The sequence below is a fragment of the Sphaeramia orbicularis genome, chromosome 3, assembly GCF_902148855.1.
Source record: "Sphaeramia orbicularis chromosome 3, fSphaOr1.1, whole genome shotgun sequence".
Taxonomy (NCBI): domain Eukaryota; kingdom Metazoa; phylum Chordata; class Actinopteri; order Kurtiformes; family Apogonidae; genus Sphaeramia; species Sphaeramia orbicularis.
Genome location: NC_043959.1, coordinates 50945346 through 50966699, shown reverse-complemented (window position 1 = coordinate 50966699; position 21354 = coordinate 50945346). Strand labels below are relative to the sequence as shown.

The following is a 21354-nucleotide window of genomic DNA, read 5'->3' as shown; positions in this document are numbered from 1 at the left end:
AGAGCTACAGTTGTATCCACCATTAAATCATACTATATTACATAATTGTTATAATTGATACTGCTGCTACAGTATGCGTCCTGTATCTCTTCCACAAAGTCTGAGTTTCTCACTTTTCCCCATACCTGATAAGGAACAGATAGATGTGGGTTAAAACACATCACATGTGATCATATAATTATTTTATCTCTGCAATGTGTTGTACAGTGTGTGCAACACTGTTCTTTTGCAATAGATTGTTTGACCTCATGAGGTAACTTGACCAAACATGCTTCACTTTGTCTCTTCATTATGGGGAAATACAGAAAGTTCTGAAGCCCAGACATAAACAGAGGATGTGATGCTCATTATGTAATGGATCTGACAGGCATGCTGTGTTTCAACAAGCACATTGTTTTTCAAAGATCAAGTTAATTGCCATCCTGACTGTTAATAATGCACTAAAGGTACAAAGGTACACTACGTGGTCTTCAGTGGTGCTACTAATTAGGTGAGTCCACATCAGACTGTTACTGCTTCTGCTTATTTACCCCCTCAGAGTAGTACTAATGTTAGACATGGAGTACATGAGGAAAATAAAATATTTGCTAAGTAATGTGGGGAACTACATTAGTTTTGCAAGTTATGTGTTTATTCTTAGTCACATGTATATTCAGAAATTTTTCCAGTTGATGTCATGGCTTTTGAAAACATCACTTCTACTACTAAATTCACGGGGATGTTTACAATCTAAAGACTATACTCACCATAATACTTTTAATATTTGTTTTAGTTCTATATTTTCAAACACCTTATGTTTCTCCATCAGGTCTAAATGTAATCACTAGTGTATGATTATAAGCCTCAGCAATAGTTTATTCATCATGAAACTTGTTCAAATGTGTTGAGTATCCAAGAAATCAGATATTCATATAAATAGTTGATGCTGATATCAAATAATCAATAGATGCTTTGTTACCTGAACTTAAAATAATTGTTCTACATTAAAAAACAAACAAAAAAAGAACATTCATTTAATTTTGAATTTCTTGGAACCAGTTCTAATTTTGTGCTGCATTAGTATGGTTCTGTCAAATGTAGTTGGTTTGAGGTTACTTTGTTTGATAAAAGCTTTAGGATTTTTCAAAGTCCCATTGAGTTACTTTTTCACATAAATTTTTTGAAGAAAATCCATTCCATTATGTGGTTGAAGCTCTGTTTTGTCAGACTTAGCTTGGAATGGCTCTTACGTATTTTGTAAACAGCAAATTTGATAAATCATCAATAGGGGTTTCCCTCCTGTTAGAACACACTTTAATAAGCACCACCTTCGCCAGATGATAAGTTTAAGGCTGTGCTGAGTTTCCTGTCACATGGTTCTCCTATAGCGTGAATGCACATACGTCACTTCCCCCGTGGACCACGCCCCTCTAGGTCAGACTGAGTGGCAAAAACAAACCAGCTCAATATGGTGGAGCATAGTAGTAACTACAGCGAGACCGGGAAAAATGTGGAATATAACATGGAATTAAAGACAGTTGGACTGGACATGGATCCATACAAGCTACCAAACAACAAGTGGTCTACGAACATTGATATGTGGACAGAAATCACGTATCCTGACATTTATATGAACCTGATTTCAACGCCGGGAAAATACCCAATGCAAAGGCTGAAAGCATACAAAATACAGAGTTGTTGACACCCTCGTCATCGCTAATTAGAGGATTACAGCTGGTGAATGCTTTCAATTCAACATACTATCGTTTTTGAGGTTTTATGTCAGTGAAGATGTATTTTCTTGGCAATGACTGCCAAGGTAAAGGCCCAGCAGTAGTGCTCACAGTTCACTACTGATGTACTGTAGTTTAACCCCTAGTATTGACCCAAGTGAGTGGATGATCTACTGGTACTGTGGAGATTTAAGGAGAGTTAACATCAAATACATGATACAACACAGCTACAACAGCTTTGTTCTAGAAGACCCCTTTATTTGGAAAACTAGGTTAGCCTCAGTTTAAGCTAGTTTACAAATTATGTAGAGCACAAGGTTCAGAATCACACAATTGAAGACAAAAACGTTTCAGTTATGAAACATAGAACTAAATGACAGATGCTAACATTAAGAGCAATGTTAGCCAAAACAATATGTACTTTAAGGTATGATTTTACACAAGAACACAGCATAAATTAACATTATCTGACACGAAATGGCAACCACAAATCCAGGTTTGGTTGTCTGGATTCCAGTTATTTCTACGAATTGCAGCGATCCATCTGCTGCTTCTGTCTTTGGCTTTAGGTCGCTGCTAAAACGATAGCTCCGAGTGCTTTTTAAACCTATTTGTGCAATAAATGGCGCAACAGCTCTTCCCCATTTTTTAGATTGTTCTAAAGTTTTCACAGTATTCAAGCCAAAGCCACTACTCCTCTCCCTCTTTCTGACACTCAGTGGGCATAACCGCGGTGACTTCCGCTAGCGGTGACGTCACGTGCACACCCTCTATTTTTGGCTGCCTTTGGAATATTATTTATTTCATCAAATATTCTTTAAGGCAAGCAGTGCATTCTTCTATAAGTGTTTTATTATTATTTATTACTTAAGAACCTTGCGAAGATATTCGTTTAACTATTTTAAGAGTGTGATTTATTTTATACTTTGTAAATAACCCAATTTGGACACTTGATCCTACGCCACTGCGACCACAGCACCAAAGCCCACCCTGAAACTTCCATCATCTGTAAGACGCGGAGGGGTTTTACTGCTAAAACTCTTAGCAGTATATGAATACATAAGAAAAATATCAACTTATTTTCGCAAATAATATAATTTAGAATATTAAAACAAGATATAGCAGTGTTTTATTTGTAATTCCGGTTTGAAGGTGGTGTTAAATGTCTTTCCACGGCTGCGTCCTCCCCCCCTCCACAGTGGACCGTCCCGCAGCTGACTGTCCAATCACAGGCTTTGTTTTGGTCCCAGCCCCCACCATCCGGAAGGTGCACCGAGGAGCCGCTCCACGCCGGACTTTGACTCTGACACAGGTCCTGTTTCAGTCTGTGAGCTGTGTTTGTGTACGGACTCTGGTTCTGTGTTCTTTAGTGTCAGTGTTCCTTCGGTCATGGAGCAGCAGAACCTGTCCGTGGTTCTGTACTCTCAGGGAGACCTCAGGCTGGTACGACGACCACCACAAACATGAACAACAACACTAGTGTGGATCTGTCTGAGCTAAAATGATCTCCTGTTCGTGTTTTCTGACAGGAACCACGGCCTGTCCCGGAACCAGGACCTAATGGTAATAAATAGCTTCAAAATAATCATTGGGAAAGCCAACATTTTTCATTAATGCGACTTATTTGAACCGTCTGGATTTTGGCTTGTACAAACGTGAGACAAAAATCTGACAGAATGCACGTGAAATGTATGTGTTTTACAAAGTTCATAAAAAACTAAACTGCATTCAACCCAATTATTCTCAATAACAATTAACATATAAATGGAAAACACTTGGTGCAACATAGAAATAATAATTTCTGAAGAACAATGTCATAACAATTGGTTACATTTAGTTTACACAGAAAATCACAGGTGGGCTTTTAATTATTTTATAATATTAGCTTTATTGGCCAAGTATGGGAATACATGCAAGGAGTCTGGCTTCGTTTTTTCTTTGCACACATGTTTTCACATGGACCCAAAAATACATGAACCCAATCACACTTGAACATAGACCTAAAATAGATAAACATTCGACTAGAGACAAGGACAACAATGGGATGAGATTTACAGTGGATTTGTAATATGTACAGAGTGCAAATTGGAGTTTTGTACTGTGAGTGGATGTGTACAGGGATCCAGTCTATTGAAGTATATGTTTACTTATATATTATTTAGAGTGGGTTTTACATTATAATATGTACAAATTGGAGTTTTAGACTGTGAGTGGATATGTACAGTACTGTAATGTAGAGCTGCAGCTTTTTTTTTTTTTTTTTTTTTTTTTTTTAAGGCTGATGAATAGTTTTCCCTCATGTTACTATTTTATTATCCTCTATTTAACCAGGTTACATCATCATCAAGATTAAACCTCTTATTAATGCACTAGCTCAGTTTGCATATAAATTCCTGGCCTATTCTATCTCATATGTTCAGCTCTCCATAGTGTGTTTCAGTCTTCACTATGTGTTGTGTGTCATTGTGTTCACAGATGTGCTTCTCCAGATGCACTCTGTAGGAATCTGTGGGTCAGATGTGCACTACTGGCAGCACGGCCGCATTGGGGACTTTGTGGTTAAAAAACCGATGGTGCTGGGACATGAAGCATCTGGGAGAGTTGTCAAAGTTGGATCAGCAGTCACACACCTTAAAGTGGGTAAGTAAGCATTGATCTAAAGCCAGAATGGAGTAACATGCCATTCTGATAAAGGGGATGTTAACAGGAATTTATGTGAAGGTGTCAAAACTATAATGCTCACTGGACAAAATATGCACTTACACTGTCGCTCATAAAGTTGTAATAAAACATTTTTACCTCTTCTCATGAAACGATTGTGACAATGTGGTTTATTCTTGATAGAAAAAGTGTAACTGGGACTTGGTATGTAATTACTGATGATGATGGTGATTACTGATGTTTATAAATGGGAATAAAAAGAGGAATATTAATCCAACAGTGTGGAAGTGCTGCTGGGTCTTCTTGGTGATTATCCACAGGTGCTCTTTGGAAACTTGTGGTGTGTCTGGCTATGTAGAGTAAAAAAAAAAAAAAAACCTGCGTTAGCATGCTAGATTTCAAAAAATATTCCCAAGGCACACTGTAGGATTTGTGTAAAAATAAAATGCCTTTATTAGATCATGGCAGTCTTTTAAAATACTCCCAGTGTGTTGCGACCCCTGGTCATCTTCAAAAGCCCTGATGAAGACCAGAGGTCACAACACGTTGGCTGTATTTTAAAAGATTGCCATGAACTAATAAAGGCATTTTATTTTTACACAAATCTTACTGTGTGCCTTGGGAATATTTTTTTTAAATCTAGCATGCTAATGCAGATTTTTTTTTTTTTTTTTGACTCTAAAAAGAAGAATATGTCTGAAAACAAAATTATTCCAACATTATGGGCAACAGTGTATTATTCATAGAGAGCGTTTTTAATAATAACATGAAATGACACCTTTAAAGACTACCACATAACAGATTAAACATGTTGCATAAAATAATCAAGAAAAGGTTAAACAGTGCAAATATCCAGTAAATTACGTACAATCTCATTGAAAAGCCAAAATTTGACAAACGTATTCAGTTGTCTGAATGTTTTTCTATAGGTGATAGAGTGGCGATTGAGCCTGGCGTGCCTCGTGAGATGGATGAGTTCTTCAAAAACGGCCGTTATAACCTGTCCCCCACTATCTTTTTCTGTGCCACACCCCCTGATGATGGAAACCTGTGTCGATATTACACACACAGTGCCAACTTCTGTTACAAGTAACATCCCAGTTCTTTAAATGAAACAGGATTGCATGGGTTTGCAACAGAAATTACGTAACAGCTGCCTGATGTCTACTTGTCCACTGACTCTCTTACCTAACTATTGCGTGTATCCTATTCCCCTTTCTTCACTTTAACTGTACAGGTTGCCTGATAATGTGACTTTCGAAGAGGGAGCACTGATTGAGCCCCTTTCTGTGGGGATCCACGCCTGTCGCAGGGCCGGCGTTTCCCTTGGCAGCACCGTGCTCATCTGTGGTGCAGGTACAAATGAATGTAAACAGTTAAATTAATTTGATGAACTGAGCTACAGGTAGGAATATTCCATCTGCAAGTTGCTGCAGAATAAAACAAGCTTATTTTATGACAACTGATACAAAGGCACTGATTGTACTGTATTTGGTTAACATGCCTGTGCAAGTAGAGATTCCATTTTAAACCTAAGTAGGTGTCAAAAAACAGTGAGAAACTTCTGACTCAACAAAGTGAACTGAACCTTGATGCACTCTGCAGGAGATTTAATGTTTAACAAATCCTTTACTGGAGTGAAAACAATCTAATGAACATTTACAGTTTTTAAACAAGACTTAGTGAAATAGTTTATCTTTCCTAATGAAGGTAAAGGAGTATTTTATTTAACCCTTACAATGTATTCAGTGTTAGTACAAACTGTTTGTACTCACAGAGGCATTATTTCCTGTCCTTATCTTTAAGTTGTCAGGTATTTAAGCATCTACAGACGACATGTTATGTATTACTCCTCTTCCCTTAGGACCTATTGGGTTGGTCTGCCTGCTCGTGGCCAAGGCCATGGGGGCCTCGAAGGTCGTCATCACAGGTAATGCACATATTTATTTAACTAAAATTAATAACAGTAGATTTTACAGTTTGAGTGAAGATTTCTCTTTTCTTTCTAATCTGCCTTTTGACATTTCATTTTAGATCTTTCTCCTGAGCGTTTGAAAATGGCCAAGGACTTAGGTGCTGACTTCCAGGTGACGGTGAAGAGAGGAGACGCTCCACAGACTCTGGCCCAGAGTGTGGAAGACATGCTCGAAACTCAGCCTCAGATTACCATCGAATGCACGGGTGTCGAGAGCAGCATCCAGACGGCAATCTATGTATGTGACACTCGAAAGCAGAGACGCTCTCAGATTCAATGAAAATCCTGCAGAGAATACAACCTGTTAGTCACATTACCAGGTGAAAGTAGGTGTGTTGGTATTTGCAGATTCAGTGATTTGATGCATTTGATTTTATCTACATCAGGCAACTCATTCAGGTGGCGTGGTGGTTCTGGTTGGTCTTGGTGCTGAAATGGCCTCCGTTCCTCTGGTCAATGCCGCTGTAAGAGAAGTGGACATCAGAGGAGTGTTCCGCTACTGCAACACGTAAGAAAATAACCATTGACTGCTTTTATTTTTCAGACATTTAAGTAACATCCACTCATGGTTCTGCTCATTAAGTCATACATAGATAATGGATTCCTCTGATGTTTGTTGCTGTGTTGCAGCTGGCCGATGGCCATAGCGATGTTGGCGTCAGGAAAGGTGAACGTGAAGCCCCTTGTGACCCACCGTTTCCCTCTGGAGCAGGCGGTTCAGGCCTTTGAAACCACACGACAGGGTCTTGGGATTAAAGTCATGTTAAAATGTGACCAGAATGACCAGAACCCTTGACCTGCTCATCTGCAACAAACGTGACCAATGGAAAGCAACTCAGAATGACATGCAGATCACCTAACTTTGGACTTTGAACTCAAGAAAGATAACAGCAGTAGTTGAAAGACAAATACTAATAATAACACTGTGAATGTGAATGACTGTAGATTCAGCTAACATCTGATGGTACGAATAGTCATTTTATTAGGCTCAAATTTCTTATGTTTTATAATTAAGATAATTAGCTTTATGTTGCACTTTAATTTAGATGGTTTTTAGTACTGTCACTGATGTAAAACAAATCTTAAATAAAAAAAAAAAAAATTAAAAAAAAAAAAAAAAAAGCAAAAGTTCAAATTTCTTTTACATTTCACTTTCACAGAACTTGCACTACCTGAGTACAGACATTAGGGGGAACCAGAGTATAAAATTTGGACACCATTTTCCTTTTTTTTTTTTTTTTTTTTTTTTTTTTTGCTTCATATCATGTTTTACTACTTTTATATGTTAACTGTTCCATAGACTAGACCATAAAACTAGGTGTCTATCAGTGACATTCCTCCAGAAAATAGTCAGTAGACTCATCCATCTATTTACAGCATTCCCTTCCTGCTCATGGTCTAATCTCACGTCTTATGTTTTCTACCTAACACAGCTGTACATATCATAATCTGGGTCACATGAAGCTGACAGAACGTATTAGAACTATACCACAACTGAACCACAACTGGCTCTAAGAAAACAGAACCCACATCACTGGTTTTCTTTCACTTTTTGTTACTTGTTTTCTTCCTTTCGAATCAATAGGCATCCTCTGAGTCATGGTTTTTCTATAATGATGTTCCCTGTGTGTGAAAACTATTCTGACGCCAAATCTCAGTCAGCGCAATGCAGAGGAACACAGAGAAGGAATTTTCATTTCAGAGTTCACAGCTACCTAAACTGTTCTTTTAATTTGTTCAACTTTGTCTGTGGAAGTCGCAAAGGAGCATGTGATTGGAATGTAGAGTGGTGAAGAGCAGTGATCCATTTTGAGAGAAAATTTGGATAATGATGGCAAAAATGTCAGTGTTCCATAACTGTAAATGGTCAGTCTTACAAAACTTTAAATTCTGAATTGGACATTGTATTTTGTTTGGTATAATCTTAAAATAGAATTATTGAACAGTAACTACAGTGGAATACCTTTGTTCTGACTATTATAGTTAATAGGTGCCTTTAAACTAACCCTGTGTGAGGTTTTGGCATTACAGCATTTGACATTTTCAGGTGTGTTTAATGTTGTGAAAAGTAAGACTGAAAATGGTTGAAATGTCATTTCAAATTACATAAAAAAACATGAAAACAAAATGTACTAATAAGTTTAACAAACCTGATGTTTTGAAAACGAGTGTTTACATTTTGTAATTGCTCTTCTTGTCAAATGCTGTCACTGACTCAGCTGTAGTTTAACTCCATTTTACAGAATTTTTGTTTTTGCACTTAAATAATTCAAAACTAGCTGATGACTGAAACTAAAAACTACATATTTTAGGCCAGAAATGGATAGGAATTATTTATTTTATTTCCCTTTTGCTTCTTACTTCCGAATCCCTCTTAACCAGACTCCCCTATTTCATCCTGAAACTACAGCAAACTCACATTTTTTTAGCTTGTGTGTGACTTTATATATCACATTTTGTTATGATTTTAAATCACTTATGTACATTATCAATTCAATTTCTTTTTCTTTTTAACAGAGTAAATTACTTGTCTAAACAGCTTCAGTTAACCTACACTACTCTGTACATTTCAGTTGCTGTGCTTTGCAAAGCTATGCTGTCAAAGTAGCTTCCCAACACTGACCACATATCCTGTGTGCATAAAAATACAAAGCAAAGATGTAAAACATTTGGAGATATTGACAGCATGATAATATGTGAGTAATTCAACGGTCTGGAATGAGAAGTTTAATCACAGATGTAAATTTTTTACAAAATACCTTGACTGATACTGAGCTTTCATGTACAATACAATCCTTTTGATGTACAGTTGATAGTTCGATCCAGTCCACAAAAGGAGCCAGGTTTAGCTTAGATTTTATTATCTTGCCACAATGACATGATACTACTATACGAGGCATGCACACAGATAATGTTCATATGGTTAAAATTTACTACAATGCATTGTAAAACCATTACTCTGTGGTAAGGCTTTTTTCTGTCACAGTGTATGATTCACAGTTCTCTCTCTCTCTCTCTCTCTCAAGACTGAAAGTCAACATACAGGTGGGAGGATGTTTGCAGTGACTAAATCTGTGTGTTTTTTACATGAGCACAATACTAAGACGAGTTTCTCTTTATGTACAGACATTCTAATACTGCTTATGGCAATGAAACAGCTCACACTACACAGTTACATTCACAATCAACTCATAGTACGTATGAGTTTCAGTCAGAAACACTACAGATGAACATACAGTAGAGTAGCACACAAAAGAAATTCCGTTGTTCATACATGTGACTTCGATAGCAAAAGCTTAATTAATGCATGTTCATCATTTTACTGAGTTGCTTGTTATTTAAATGTGTGAGTTGTATGTTTGTACATGAGATTTAGAAAAGATGTCTCTTGCTCTTCAGAGGTTGAACTCGTGTATTGCCATAAAATGAAGTAAATCAAAAGGATATGGCGTTGCTCCCATAAACCCCTGCTCAAAGCATTGGTTGGATTCACATGTACATTATATCAACTTAGCATATTTAAACCCAACAATTTAAACACTAAAATCATTCCCCTTCTCAGGCATCTATGATGACAACTGGCATTCATCATCATGGTCTGCTTTCAGTTCAACAGCGATTTTCAATAAATATTTACAATGCAGCTGCAGCCCCTCCCTCCCCAGCGCCTTCAGTCACAATATTAGCAAAATATGTTTTTACATGAGAAATAAATAAACAACAGAGAAGAAAATGGGACTATACAAGGTGTATAGTAGAAGCATAATATTGCATTAAATGAATATAAAAAAATAAACTGTGACGCATTCACTTGTTAAGTCCATACATATGTCCTCACTGCAGTGACAGAAAAGCACAGACAGAACAAATAAATAAACACACACACACACACACACACATAGTCTCTGTAGCTGGTCACATGGGGAAAGCGTCTCATGTCAAGAAAATGGCCATTGCATGTTAAGCACAAACAAAAAAAGGTGATGAAAAAATCTGATCATCAGCTCAAAGGAGAAAAAAAAAAAGGACAAATGAGTTGGAGGACAGGCAATCCTCCCCCCAGTCACCGGTCAGCTTGGTTTGCCCCGAAAGATAACCAATCACAGCTGACAGCCTGTCCTGTGGAGCGGTCCCTGGCCATCGCTTATATGTACATAGGGGTCTCCTGTCCTGTTAGAAGTCTGAACATGGCAGCAGGCATCGTCTTCATGTGAATCTAGAGGGAAAAATATGGATTAAGTGTTTGTTTCCTTTAAAAAGAATATTCAATCAAGTAAAATCTCATGTATTTTTGATAATTTCCTTTTAATTTAAGAGGTATTTCTCTATTCTGTCTGTCACTGTACCCTCTGTTATCTATTATTTGTGTTCATCTGTGTTAAAACATTGTTTCCATCACTGTTGAATTATTTCTCCTTCACCTTTGTATTTGCGCTTCTTGACTTTTTATTTTTCTTGTGCTAATAAAAAAGAGAATCTCTTGTGCATAGAAATCCACAGTTTCTTTACTCAGTGTAAAAATAAGCTCAGGTAAAAGTAGAAATGCTGATTCAACTCCAATAGTAGAAAGTAAAGACATTTCTACTGGTTGTTTCTGTCCAAACTTAATGGAACCTGATATTATAAGGCAAGTGATAATTTTTCCTATTATAACTCAAAAGTCAGTACATCCTTTCATAGCAACAGACATCAGCACATGTATTTCTCTTTCCTTCCTCTTCGGTGCTGATCACTAATCCCTACAAGTGAATATGTGTATGTGCTGGTGTGTGATAATAGGAGTCTGTTTAACCTCGCCGACTGAGTTCGACAGGGCCTGGACAATCTTCTCATGAGCTGTGGCCACCACGCTCTGCCCATTGATCTCAATGATCCTGTGGCCCACACGGACCCCGCCTCGTTCAGCGATGCCCCCCCGCATCAGACTGCATATCTACAACAGGTCCAACACACACAAGGAAAAAGAAAAAAAGTCAGAAGGTGTACCCACAAATATAAGGTAAAATGTAAAATGTGTGCATGATGTGAAGACAGCATCAGAAACAAATGACTCTGTAGGGTTAGGAAAAAACAAACATAAAGACACTGTTGTTACATTAGAGGTTTCAACACTTGCAGAAGTCAGGTTTAAACGTACAATGCCGTTCTGGACGCTGAAGCCCAGCTGATACTTCAGATCTGGTCTCTTGATGAGGACAGTGGTAACAGGAGGGCAGCTAACAATGTTCATTTTGACCTGGACCTGGTTCTTCAAGCCCTTTAACACAGAAAAACAATTCATGTGGTTCACAGAGTAGTTCCTGTTTGACATTTAAGAAAAATGTGTAGCCAATATGTAGTTCAATTGCAAAAATTAAACACGACATTCCTAATTAAGTTGTCATCAGTTTATAATAAGAGAAAAAATAAGAATAGTTGTGTTTTTTACAGAATGAACAATTTATTTCTATAGAAAGAGTGGCACCTCTGTGTTGTCCTGAAATGTTTCCACAGTAGCTACAGACTTTCTATTCTGCTTTTTTTTTAATTTTATAGCAGGCAACATCCAGCATTAGTTTTACTGCTACCTACTATGTTTGAGTGATTAGATAAAGTTAGTATCCACTTAGCTTAAAAAATGCCAGAACAGACAAATAAATATTGGATCTAATGAGGAATAATAAGACATTTAGTGGGGTTTTTTTTACACCCACCATTTGAGGGATGGTGGTAGTATTCATTTAGAGGCAACTTCACCACTAGATGTCACTAATACCACTCATCTATATTATAAAAGCCAAGTGGCCTCTGTGTGTGTGTATGTGTATCTTGGGATTCACACAAAATCCGGAAAGAGCTGACTGCTACAGTTTGGCATATTTATGTATTTTTGTACAAAGGAACAGACTAGCGAAAACGGCAAGTTGATAGGACCAATATTTTGGGAGATATTAGTAATTTTGGAATATAATAGCCTTACAATCCCATTGCTATACCCACAATGCTTTGGCAGTGACTGCTGGACAAATGCGGTACAGCATGCACGAATACACAACAGCATCAAAACTACCACATCTAGAACCTGTGGATCCCCATGGGTAAACACACTAGTTGAACCAGTAACAGTTTAAGTGAATTTTAGTGTCTTTTTTAATTGTGTATTTGCCAGAGACAAGATTCAAAATGGTCAGAAAAAGTATTGTGTGATTAAAAAGTCAACAAAAATAATCCCATTTAAAAAACATAATAAATTAAGAAAGATGAGAAACCATCCAAGTGTGTTATTACAACGAAAAACTCAATAGATTTAATTTCCAACAAGAATACCAGAACTGTACAAGAAATAATGTGACAGAGACAAAAAGAAAGACATTTTCTCTAAACAAAACAAAACAAAACAAAACACATTTTCAATTAGTTATTTTTTGAAAAGTCTCTTTTTATTGGAATCAATATAGTGTTTTCTCCTTTCATTAGTTTTACTATTAACAGCCCTAGTGTGGTGTGTGTCCTCAGTTCTTCTGTACCTTAATGATTCCCTGACAGGTGGCGAGTGGCAGCCCCACGAGGCTGGTGTTGTTGATGGACATGATCTGGTCTCCGATGCTGAGTTTGCCGGAGCGTGCCGCCGGCCCTCCGTTCATCATGTTGGCTAAGATAACTGTAGGAAGAATGGATCCCCAGCCCGACTCCACAATCACCACGCCCAGGATCTCCCCTTTACTCTTCTCCAGCTGCAGCTGTGGACACAAACAGGTGGAAGGAAAACACAGAACAGACAACTGTCATTTTTTATCTGGTGCATCATGTGGAGAAGCTGAGCTATTATGAAACACTGACTGAGCCCCAGCTTTTAATGTCGCTAATAAACTTTGACACTTTGTCTGACTTGGATTACCACAGTATTAAAGACTTCAAATCAGTGACAGTTTGTCTCTCTCGATTCACCAAGTACCAAATTTAGCTGCATAATGTTGAAAGATGATGAGCCTTTTTTAACAATAAATACTAATAACAATCCGATAACAAATGTTTTTGCTTCGTTTTCTGTGTCAGAGCATAAAACTGTTTTTGAGGGATTCTGAATGTCATTGGTAGGATCAGCTGATATGACTACATAATTGTCTAGGAAAAAATTAAGATACCATCGGTTTTAGGTACAGTAGAGGCCAAGTATTTGTATATGGATATATCTTTAGGTTTCTGTTCACAGTGCCTTTCTTCAAAACCAGTATGAATTCTATGGCTTTGGGGATGTATTTACTGCATGATCAGGCTTTGCTTTCACTGATACGCACCATTTTCCTCCATTTACCTTTAGATATACATTGATGTTATCCGACCATTGCTGAATAAACATCAATAAAAGAAAAAAAAAGGTCTTATTTTTAGGATTGACAAAATTTGCAAGAGTCACCACTTCAGTGCCAAAGTAAAAGACAAATCAGTCTTATTCACTTTTGGCTCTTTGCCTTTTGAGAGTCTGGATACAAAAATCCTAATAGATGATGCTGAACAGGACTTCTGCACCAACTCTCTGTCTGTGTTTACAGGCTGGAGATGCTGTGACTAGGTATTTTGGCTGCTCATCGGTGTTGTCAAAGAGGAAGCGTATTAAATAGAATGATACAGTGACTGACTGTTGTAATTGCTGTTTGCCTATTCCAGCCAGATGTGATACTGCACCACTCCATGACTCATCACAGAGGGTTGGAAAAGGGGGTGTGAAACATCAGTCTATATTTATATTTAGTTTGTTGATTTTTATCGAGAGGAGAACTTCACCAAAGGAAGGTGTATATTCTCAGCTTCTAGTATTTTTACCTCCGCCAAGGAGGTTATGTTTTTGCCAGCGTTGGTTTGTCTGTTTGTCTGTCTGTCTGTGTGCAAGATAACTCAAAAAGTTATGGACAGATTTGGATGAAAATTTCAGGAAAAGTTGATTCTGGCACAAGGAACAAATGATTAAATTTTGGTGGTGATTGGGGTGGGGGGGCCCACGGGGGGGCCCAACTGATCGACCTTGGCGGAGGTCTGCACCCTCCGAGTGCTTCTAGTTCCCAGTGGTTTCAGCTCCTACAATTTTAACCCATAAAGACCCAGTGCTACTTTTGTGTCACTTCCTAAATGAAATTTTCTCTCTATTTAACCTTTCTCAAGTGATTTATCATCATTTTATAAGCATATTATTCTCCATATTTTGCATTTTTCACTGGAAATCATGTATTTTCCTGTATTTAAAAATTGATTAAAAAATTAAATTTGATTAAATTTGATTTAGATATTCATGAAAAATCAGAGTTATTTCAAAGGTTATTATATCAAAACAGAGAAAACTGAAAAAAAGTGATTTTTTCAGCAACGATATCAATAAGTGAATGTAAAACCCAGTGTCTCCATTCACTGTCATTGATCCAACTCCATGGGTTTTACTGGTGAATTAATGCTGTAGAAGATGACAGAGTTTCGAAGTTCACTATGGAGCCTGTGAACGTCCAAATGGGTCATATCTGATGACCATAAAAAGATGACAAACTGTATTTTACACCAATTATTTACATGGATTGATAGGATTAGTGGATCAACAGGTATTACACATTTTACATTAGTAGATAGTTTTGGTCACCGGTGGGTGTTTGGGTCTTTATGGGTTAAGAAAGACTTCAGAAATTAGTATATGGTTGAATAATTAACTGTCTTGGCATACTCTCCACTAGTCTTTCACATTGCTGTTGGTGCTTTATGTCACGTTTTTGTGCAAAAACACAATCAACTGGGCTTGCTTCAGCCATCTTCCTCCTAGGTTTTCAATAGGGTTTAGGTCTGGACATATGAGGTGGCCTCTTTCAGTCAAAATGAAATGGAGAGCAGTCACAGATTTTCTCATATCACTTATACTGAGGTAAATGTGCCTTTAACGTCCCTGACTTTTCAAGAACTCATAAGTAAAACAGCACAGACCTATTGCAGTATTGCCTATGAGTGTGATACCGTGTCAAAGTCTTGCCTTGCTCAGTCTACTAGTTTTAATTAATTCTTTTTTGCATTTCTATAAAAACATATTTCAGTTACAAATAATGCAAAGCAACATATTATCTGTATGAGATTAGTCTTTTGCTCTTCGGTTTTAGGTGAAGGACATGCTGTTTTTTATCCCCTACATTACTACATTACTGTAAATGTATGAAAGTCCATCTTGTTACTAGTGATATCATATAAATATATGGTATATAAAACAATAATCAATAAAAAATCAGTTTGTACCTCCACTTGTTCTCACATTTTAGCCAGACGTGACATATTTATGCTTCCTCTATTAAGGTTGATGAACTTAGTAACTTAAGACGTACTGCAGATTCACTTGTGGTTATATATTACACAAGCAGTTTAATTTACTTTACTGATCAATGTTAATGCACACCTCAGCACTACCTTAATGCAGGAAACATTTCCCTGCTCTAATTCTTTAGACCAGCAGATGCGACTAACAACCACATGCTGCCTTGAAAAAAGAACCTATTCTCAGCACAGTTGGTTAAGAAGCTGCAGTGCTTCAAGAAAGCCCAGTTTCACCATCACTACAAATTACTCATGTGCCTCTAATATAGCAGCTGCACGTTGCTGCCTGCGAAGCCTCCCTGCTCATACAGCAGAAATTGTTTCATGGTTTCTAATTTCGCCAAAAGCTGTTGGTAATGCTTTCAGGGCACTGTGCTGACTAAAGAGGAAATGCTAAACCAAAATAAAAGGGAAAGCTGCAGTTGACATGCTCTGAGTAGATTTTACTGTACCATCTGCCTCTTAATCTGTCTAATTAGGTAGCAGCAACTGTATACTTGTGTGTTTCTCTAACCGCCCTGCAATGTGAGTGTGATTCTGTGCTAGACATGTAAACTCATTTTCATGCATTAACGAATAACACTTCCATAAACATGATGTTGCTGTTGTTGTTGCATGGTTCACATGGAAGATGAGGTGTGCGTTTATAGGAACCGACCTCTTTACAGTTCTCAGAGTTGGAGAAGTGAATGAGGTCGTCATTGTACATCTCCTGGGTGTTGATGATGTCACTGTACTCCTTCTGGCTCAGGTCCTCAGGGTTAATGCCATTGGCTCTCAGGAACTCCTGGTAAGCTACACTGAATGCCTGGCCAATGGACTGAGCGATAAGCTGGGCCTAGAGACAGAAAGGAAGAAGAAATAATGAGCAAAATCCATTTGTGAACTTGTCTTGTTAGATCCACATATGCTAATCTTCACTAAGATGCATATTAGTATGCAACAGAGTCATGAATCCAAGGGGATTTCAACAAGTTAAATTTAGGAGTCTAGGAGATGTTTTTTGAGTTCATCCTCCTGAAACAATTCTGACTGAACACAGGCATCTGCTTGTGGCATTTTACGAGTTACTGTATGTTTTTCTGGTTTGTCATTTAAGTCTAACACAATTTTATCTAAAGTTTATAATTTGAAAATACTTTTTAATATTTAAAATTCACCTGTGGAAACCCTACAGTGATGGCAGAGCATTTACATTGCCCATAAAGTTGTAATAATTTTGTTTTCAGACACATTCCTCTTTTTATTCCTATTCACACACATCATTAATCACCTTTGACTGAGTCCCAGTTACACTTTATTTATCAAGAATAAATTATATTGTCACTATCATTTCATGAGAAGAGATAAAAGGGTTGTATCCCAACTTTATGGCCAATGGTGTATATTGATTTTCACTTGAAAACAGAGAAAAAAGAGCAAAAAATCACTTATGCACTTGAATATGAAAGAGGAGGCGTAGATCTTAATGTGGAAAATGGACAGAAAAAGAACATGTTAAAAAAGTCAGCTGCTGTTTTGGTCGATTGAATGCTATTATTTATATATGTATATTTGTAGTCATTAATGGTCTAAACTCTACAAATCAATACACTGTGAATTAGTTTTACAGCACAATAAAGGGTAAAACTCTGCATCCAGCCTTCGGAGCTACAGTATGATAGCAGAAACAGTTTATAAATTGATGGATGAGCAGCTGAATGCTTCTATTATAACTCTGGCCGGCCTTTAAAAGCTGGCAGCAAAATTAGCCGAAGAGGGGACAGATTGGAGTCCAGCCTTTATACTGACTGGCACAGACACGGAGTTGCTGGCTGCACTGTGCAACATTGTTCGTGTTGCCAAGTCTTGCTGAATCGGCTTCAACTAGAGGAGCACCAGTTCTATGAAAAAAAAAAAAACAAAACAAAACACCAGAATGCCTAGCCAGTTTACATTACTGCACATCACTGGGGACATCACAGATTTAAAGGCCATGTAATAACATATTTTTATAATTGCACTAAGGGATTATTAAAATTTGAGAAATACATACAGGGGGAAAATAAACATTTATTCACACATTATAAGTACAGATTTACAAACTTGCAAACGGACAAATCCCAGCTTAGAAACCACTTACATCCTCAGACTCAAAGACATGGCATATCATCTTGTACTGCTTCTTTGCCTCAGGTGCCCCAGGTGTGGTTTCGATACAGTCCTGGGAGGCTGTACGGGGCATCCGACGTCTTGCCATCAGGACCACGATGTTGCCAATATCAGCAATATAGGATATAGTACGGAGGGCATTATCCATCATGGTTTCCTAGAGACATACACATCGAAGTCAAAGATTAAATAAGTGGAAACACAGCTTTACCAAAAAGACTATAATGATGATGCTAACACCTGGTAAAAAACCTTCATGATAGAAACCATGTATTGACACTTGAAGATACTTCCTGACTCACAGCATCAAACCTGTTTCCATTCTACATGTTAAATTGCCATTTTAAGGCAGAAGGTGAGATAAAAATATTCGCGACAGAGAGCACACAGACCGTTCTTTGATTGAATCCAAATCTACTGTATAATCTGATTATATCCCAATAATGCTGTGGTAAATTAAATCTTGTGGATATGTTCATCTGAAAATAACGAACAGGTGTGGGGGAAACACAGGAGTATGTTTGTGATGCCGAAAAGTGATTTGAGCGGTGTAATCGTGTTTGTTCACTCAGCCTAATAATTATCTTATGTCATGATTTTGATTTTGTCATTTTTCTGTCTAAACAGGAGTATGACAAGAAACTCAGGCAGGATATTGACTTTGAAGGTCAAACTGTTTACAGAGACAAACTGTGTCCATTAAAGGTTTGTGATATCTTCAGTCAGATCTCTTTCTGGTTCATTTGACTTCATGTTAATTGTTTGTGTCTCGTGGTTTTATTACATAAGCCTAATTAGTGGTTTTGTTTCAGCCCACCTTTTGAGTTTGGAGTTCTTACTATGAAACACTGTCAGAAACCCTATGCCAACTGCCTGCAGCTTTTTAAATGCAGAATGAAGGCTTTTTACCGAGAAGCTCTCTCTTTCTCTCCTTCTACTGGCAGGACCAGTAGAAACCAGATGGAAAAAGGAGGAAAATAGACACTGCATTGCAGCACACCCGTTTCTGCCAGGCAGCTGCCCACACACACACACACACACACACACACACACACACACACACACACACACATACACACACACACACACACACACACACACACACACACTCAGACAAGCTGCAGCTCAGACTGAAATATTGCAAATGAATCATCTATCACATATACATTGAAATGCCGCCGTGTGCACAAAGCTATTTCCACAATCCTAAGAACTGCAAAGCTCTCTGAAGCATCTCTGCTTCTATCAAAGACTCCACCTCCTGTGAAAACTTGCACCGCTGCTTCACACAGATGCTTGCTGTAGAGCTAAAAGGCAGGAGAACTTTAACAAAGCTTCCACAAAAGTGGGGAGAAGCTCTTTTAAAACCTTGAATAAGAAGGGATCTGACAGATAAATGGGACTTTCTGTTCGTAAAGACCTTCAGAAAGTCACAGTACAATCTGCACTTTTTTTTTTTTTTTTTTTACTTTTTCCACCTTTTAAACAAATGATAAATTGTGTATAGGCGAGGTCAGTGTTGAAAAAATGTATTTACCATTTCCTCTGTACCAGACTGTGCTGCAGCCAAACAGCTTGTGTAGTAAATGCTCTTGTCTTACCATCCATGCACAGATGTTTGTTTTGCTTTTTTAGGATTTTCAGAGTCTATTCTTATCCTCAGTCAGGGAATTCTGACAGTACGTCATCAGATTAAACAAGCAGATGAATAAATCGGCGGTGGGGATTCATGAGAGGCAGGTTTTCATCTACAGTTAAGCTGCAGTTATGACACAACCACAGAGCTCTTTTGTGTGACCCTGTGTTATTCAGTGGGTGGCTAAAATGATTTCTGGCTGAAGAGCTTCTGTCCTCACAGGTGACGGACACGTTGGACAGAAACGTGGATGGTGCGTTTGCTGGTACTTACCTGTGTGTCTGCATTGAGAACTTTGATCCTCTGGGTAGAGATGAACAGATCGACCTCAGTCAGGGTTTGAGTATCTCCATCTGCACTCTGCACAAAGATACAAACATCACCACTGGTTACATCTTTTCACTTCACTTTAACAGCTCAGTAACTTTACAAAAATCTTCGCCATTTAGCTGCTTCAATGAGGCATATTTGCAACATTGCATGCATGTATATCAGCTCCAGACACGGAAATGCTAGTTAGATGGACAGTGACAACTCTTAAAGGTGAAGTGGAGAAGTCAGAAAAATAATGCGTTTGGCGGTGGTGTTAGTTTACATCAACAGTTCTGGCACGAGGATGGCGAGTTGGCAGGGAAACAAGAAGCAGCTTTACACTAAACCCTTACCAGCTGGCTGTTACACCAGCGAGAGCAATGCAGCTTCAGCACAGAACAAGCCTGCATATATTTCCCTCTAATCGCTCTGTGCTGCAGACTAATAAAAATATATTTGATTTTGTTTAATTAAAAATGCCTGATGCATATAACAAGAGGCAATTGTGCTAAAAGTATTATTTAAACACGTCGAGTTTTGTAGACATTGTGCACTGTTGTTTTTAGATAAGACTCTTTAGTACTTCTACTTTATATTCAAAACAAACACAAAGAGAAAGGGAAGTAGTTTTTGGGTGGAACCACTTTCCGTCGATTTTCACTTTGAAATTTTCCCAGGATGCATTTTACCTGTTTCCTTAGAACAAACGGTTTTAATGTAACTCTTGTGGCCACAGTTACCGAGTCTGTGAACACGATGAAATGTTTATCACCAAAGCCACACTGCTTTGTGGTTTGTGGATGTTACGGTCAGCGGAGACCACCGTTGGCTGAGACGTAAAGAGGTCCTTTTGTGACAGATTCCTGTCTCTTGTATGATTTATGCGAACTGAAAACATGAGCACAGAGAGAACGACTATTTGACTCCTAGAGGTGATACCTACACCTAATGTTTATAAAGTCTCAGATTAAGGCGACGTTCCAGTTTCCTCATGGGGATGTGAAGTCTTATTATAAATAAAGAAGAGAAACTGGGATGTGGGACAGTCGACTAAAAGCTGGTTTATTTACATTTAAGTTCTCTTTAGTAATTCATCCTGTTAAGTCAAAAAGGACTAAGCTGAGGCTGTTCACTGATTAGCCTCCTCTCCAGTGACTCTCAGGATCATCAGAGTGTAAAAAATTAAGATATGCACAAAGCGCCAGATCTAAGGGTTGATGAAAACTATTTTAATCACGCAAAAAATTGCCTTGTGCTGAATCACAGTCTCTGAGATGCATAATTTAACTTCCTTAAGGGGTGACAGCAATGGACGTACAAGTCGTCTTTACTTTACAAACACAGAAATTAGACTTTTTTCCCTTAAATTGCAAAAGTTACAAAAGATGTGGTTATTTTACTTATATGTGCTGCTGTTTCTTGTTCTAATTATGTTTGTCTGTGGCCCAGAGGTAAACAGTTTTTTATTATATGCTGTATTTTTCTTTTTTTTTTTTGTTATTATAACTTATCTTCATTAAATGTGCTTCTGTGAAACCTGGCCTTAGCTCCTCAGTTTCATCCCTTCCAAGCAACTCACAACACAGCTT

General features: G+C 37.8%; 2 protein-coding genes across 2 annotated transcripts in view; one reads left to right on the top strand and one right to left on the bottom strand.

Annotated features, from left to right (window-relative positions):
• The first annotated feature begins 2986 nt into the window (after positions 1 to 2986).
• On the top strand, positions 2987 to 7435 carry sord (sorbitol dehydrogenase). Its single transcript, XM_030124042.1, has 9 exons — positions 2987 to 3155; positions 3242 to 3275; positions 4188 to 4352; positions 5303 to 5462; positions 5611 to 5729; positions 6238 to 6303; positions 6408 to 6586; positions 6735 to 6856; positions 6979 to 7435. The coding sequence occupies exons 1-9, from the start codon at positions 3102 to 3104 to the stop codon at positions 7142 to 7144; spliced, it is 1065 nt and encodes a 354-aa protein (XP_029979902.1). The 5' UTR covers positions 2987 to 3101; the 3' UTR covers positions 7145 to 7435.
• A 1625-nt stretch (positions 7436 to 9060) lies between these two features.
• apba2b (amyloid beta (A4) precursor protein-binding, family A, member 2b) overlaps positions 9061 to 21354 on the bottom strand; it is a 94004-nt gene continuing 81710 nt past the window's right edge. The window contains exons 9-15 of the mRNA XM_030124033.1: positions 19727 to 19813; positions 17789 to 17974; positions 16325 to 16504; positions 12855 to 13067; positions 11486 to 11605; positions 11141 to 11281; positions 9061 to 10564 (exon numbers count right to left, since the gene is read on the bottom strand). Coding sequence (XP_029979893.1) covers positions 10493 to 10564; positions 11141 to 11281; positions 11486 to 11605; positions 12855 to 13067; positions 16325 to 16504; positions 17789 to 17974; positions 19727 to 19813 — 999 coding nt within the window. The 3' untranslated portion in view covers positions 9061 to 10492. The remainder of the gene's footprint in view (positions 10565 to 11140; positions 11282 to 11485; positions 11606 to 12854; positions 13068 to 16324; positions 16505 to 17788; positions 17975 to 19726; positions 19814 to 21354) is intronic.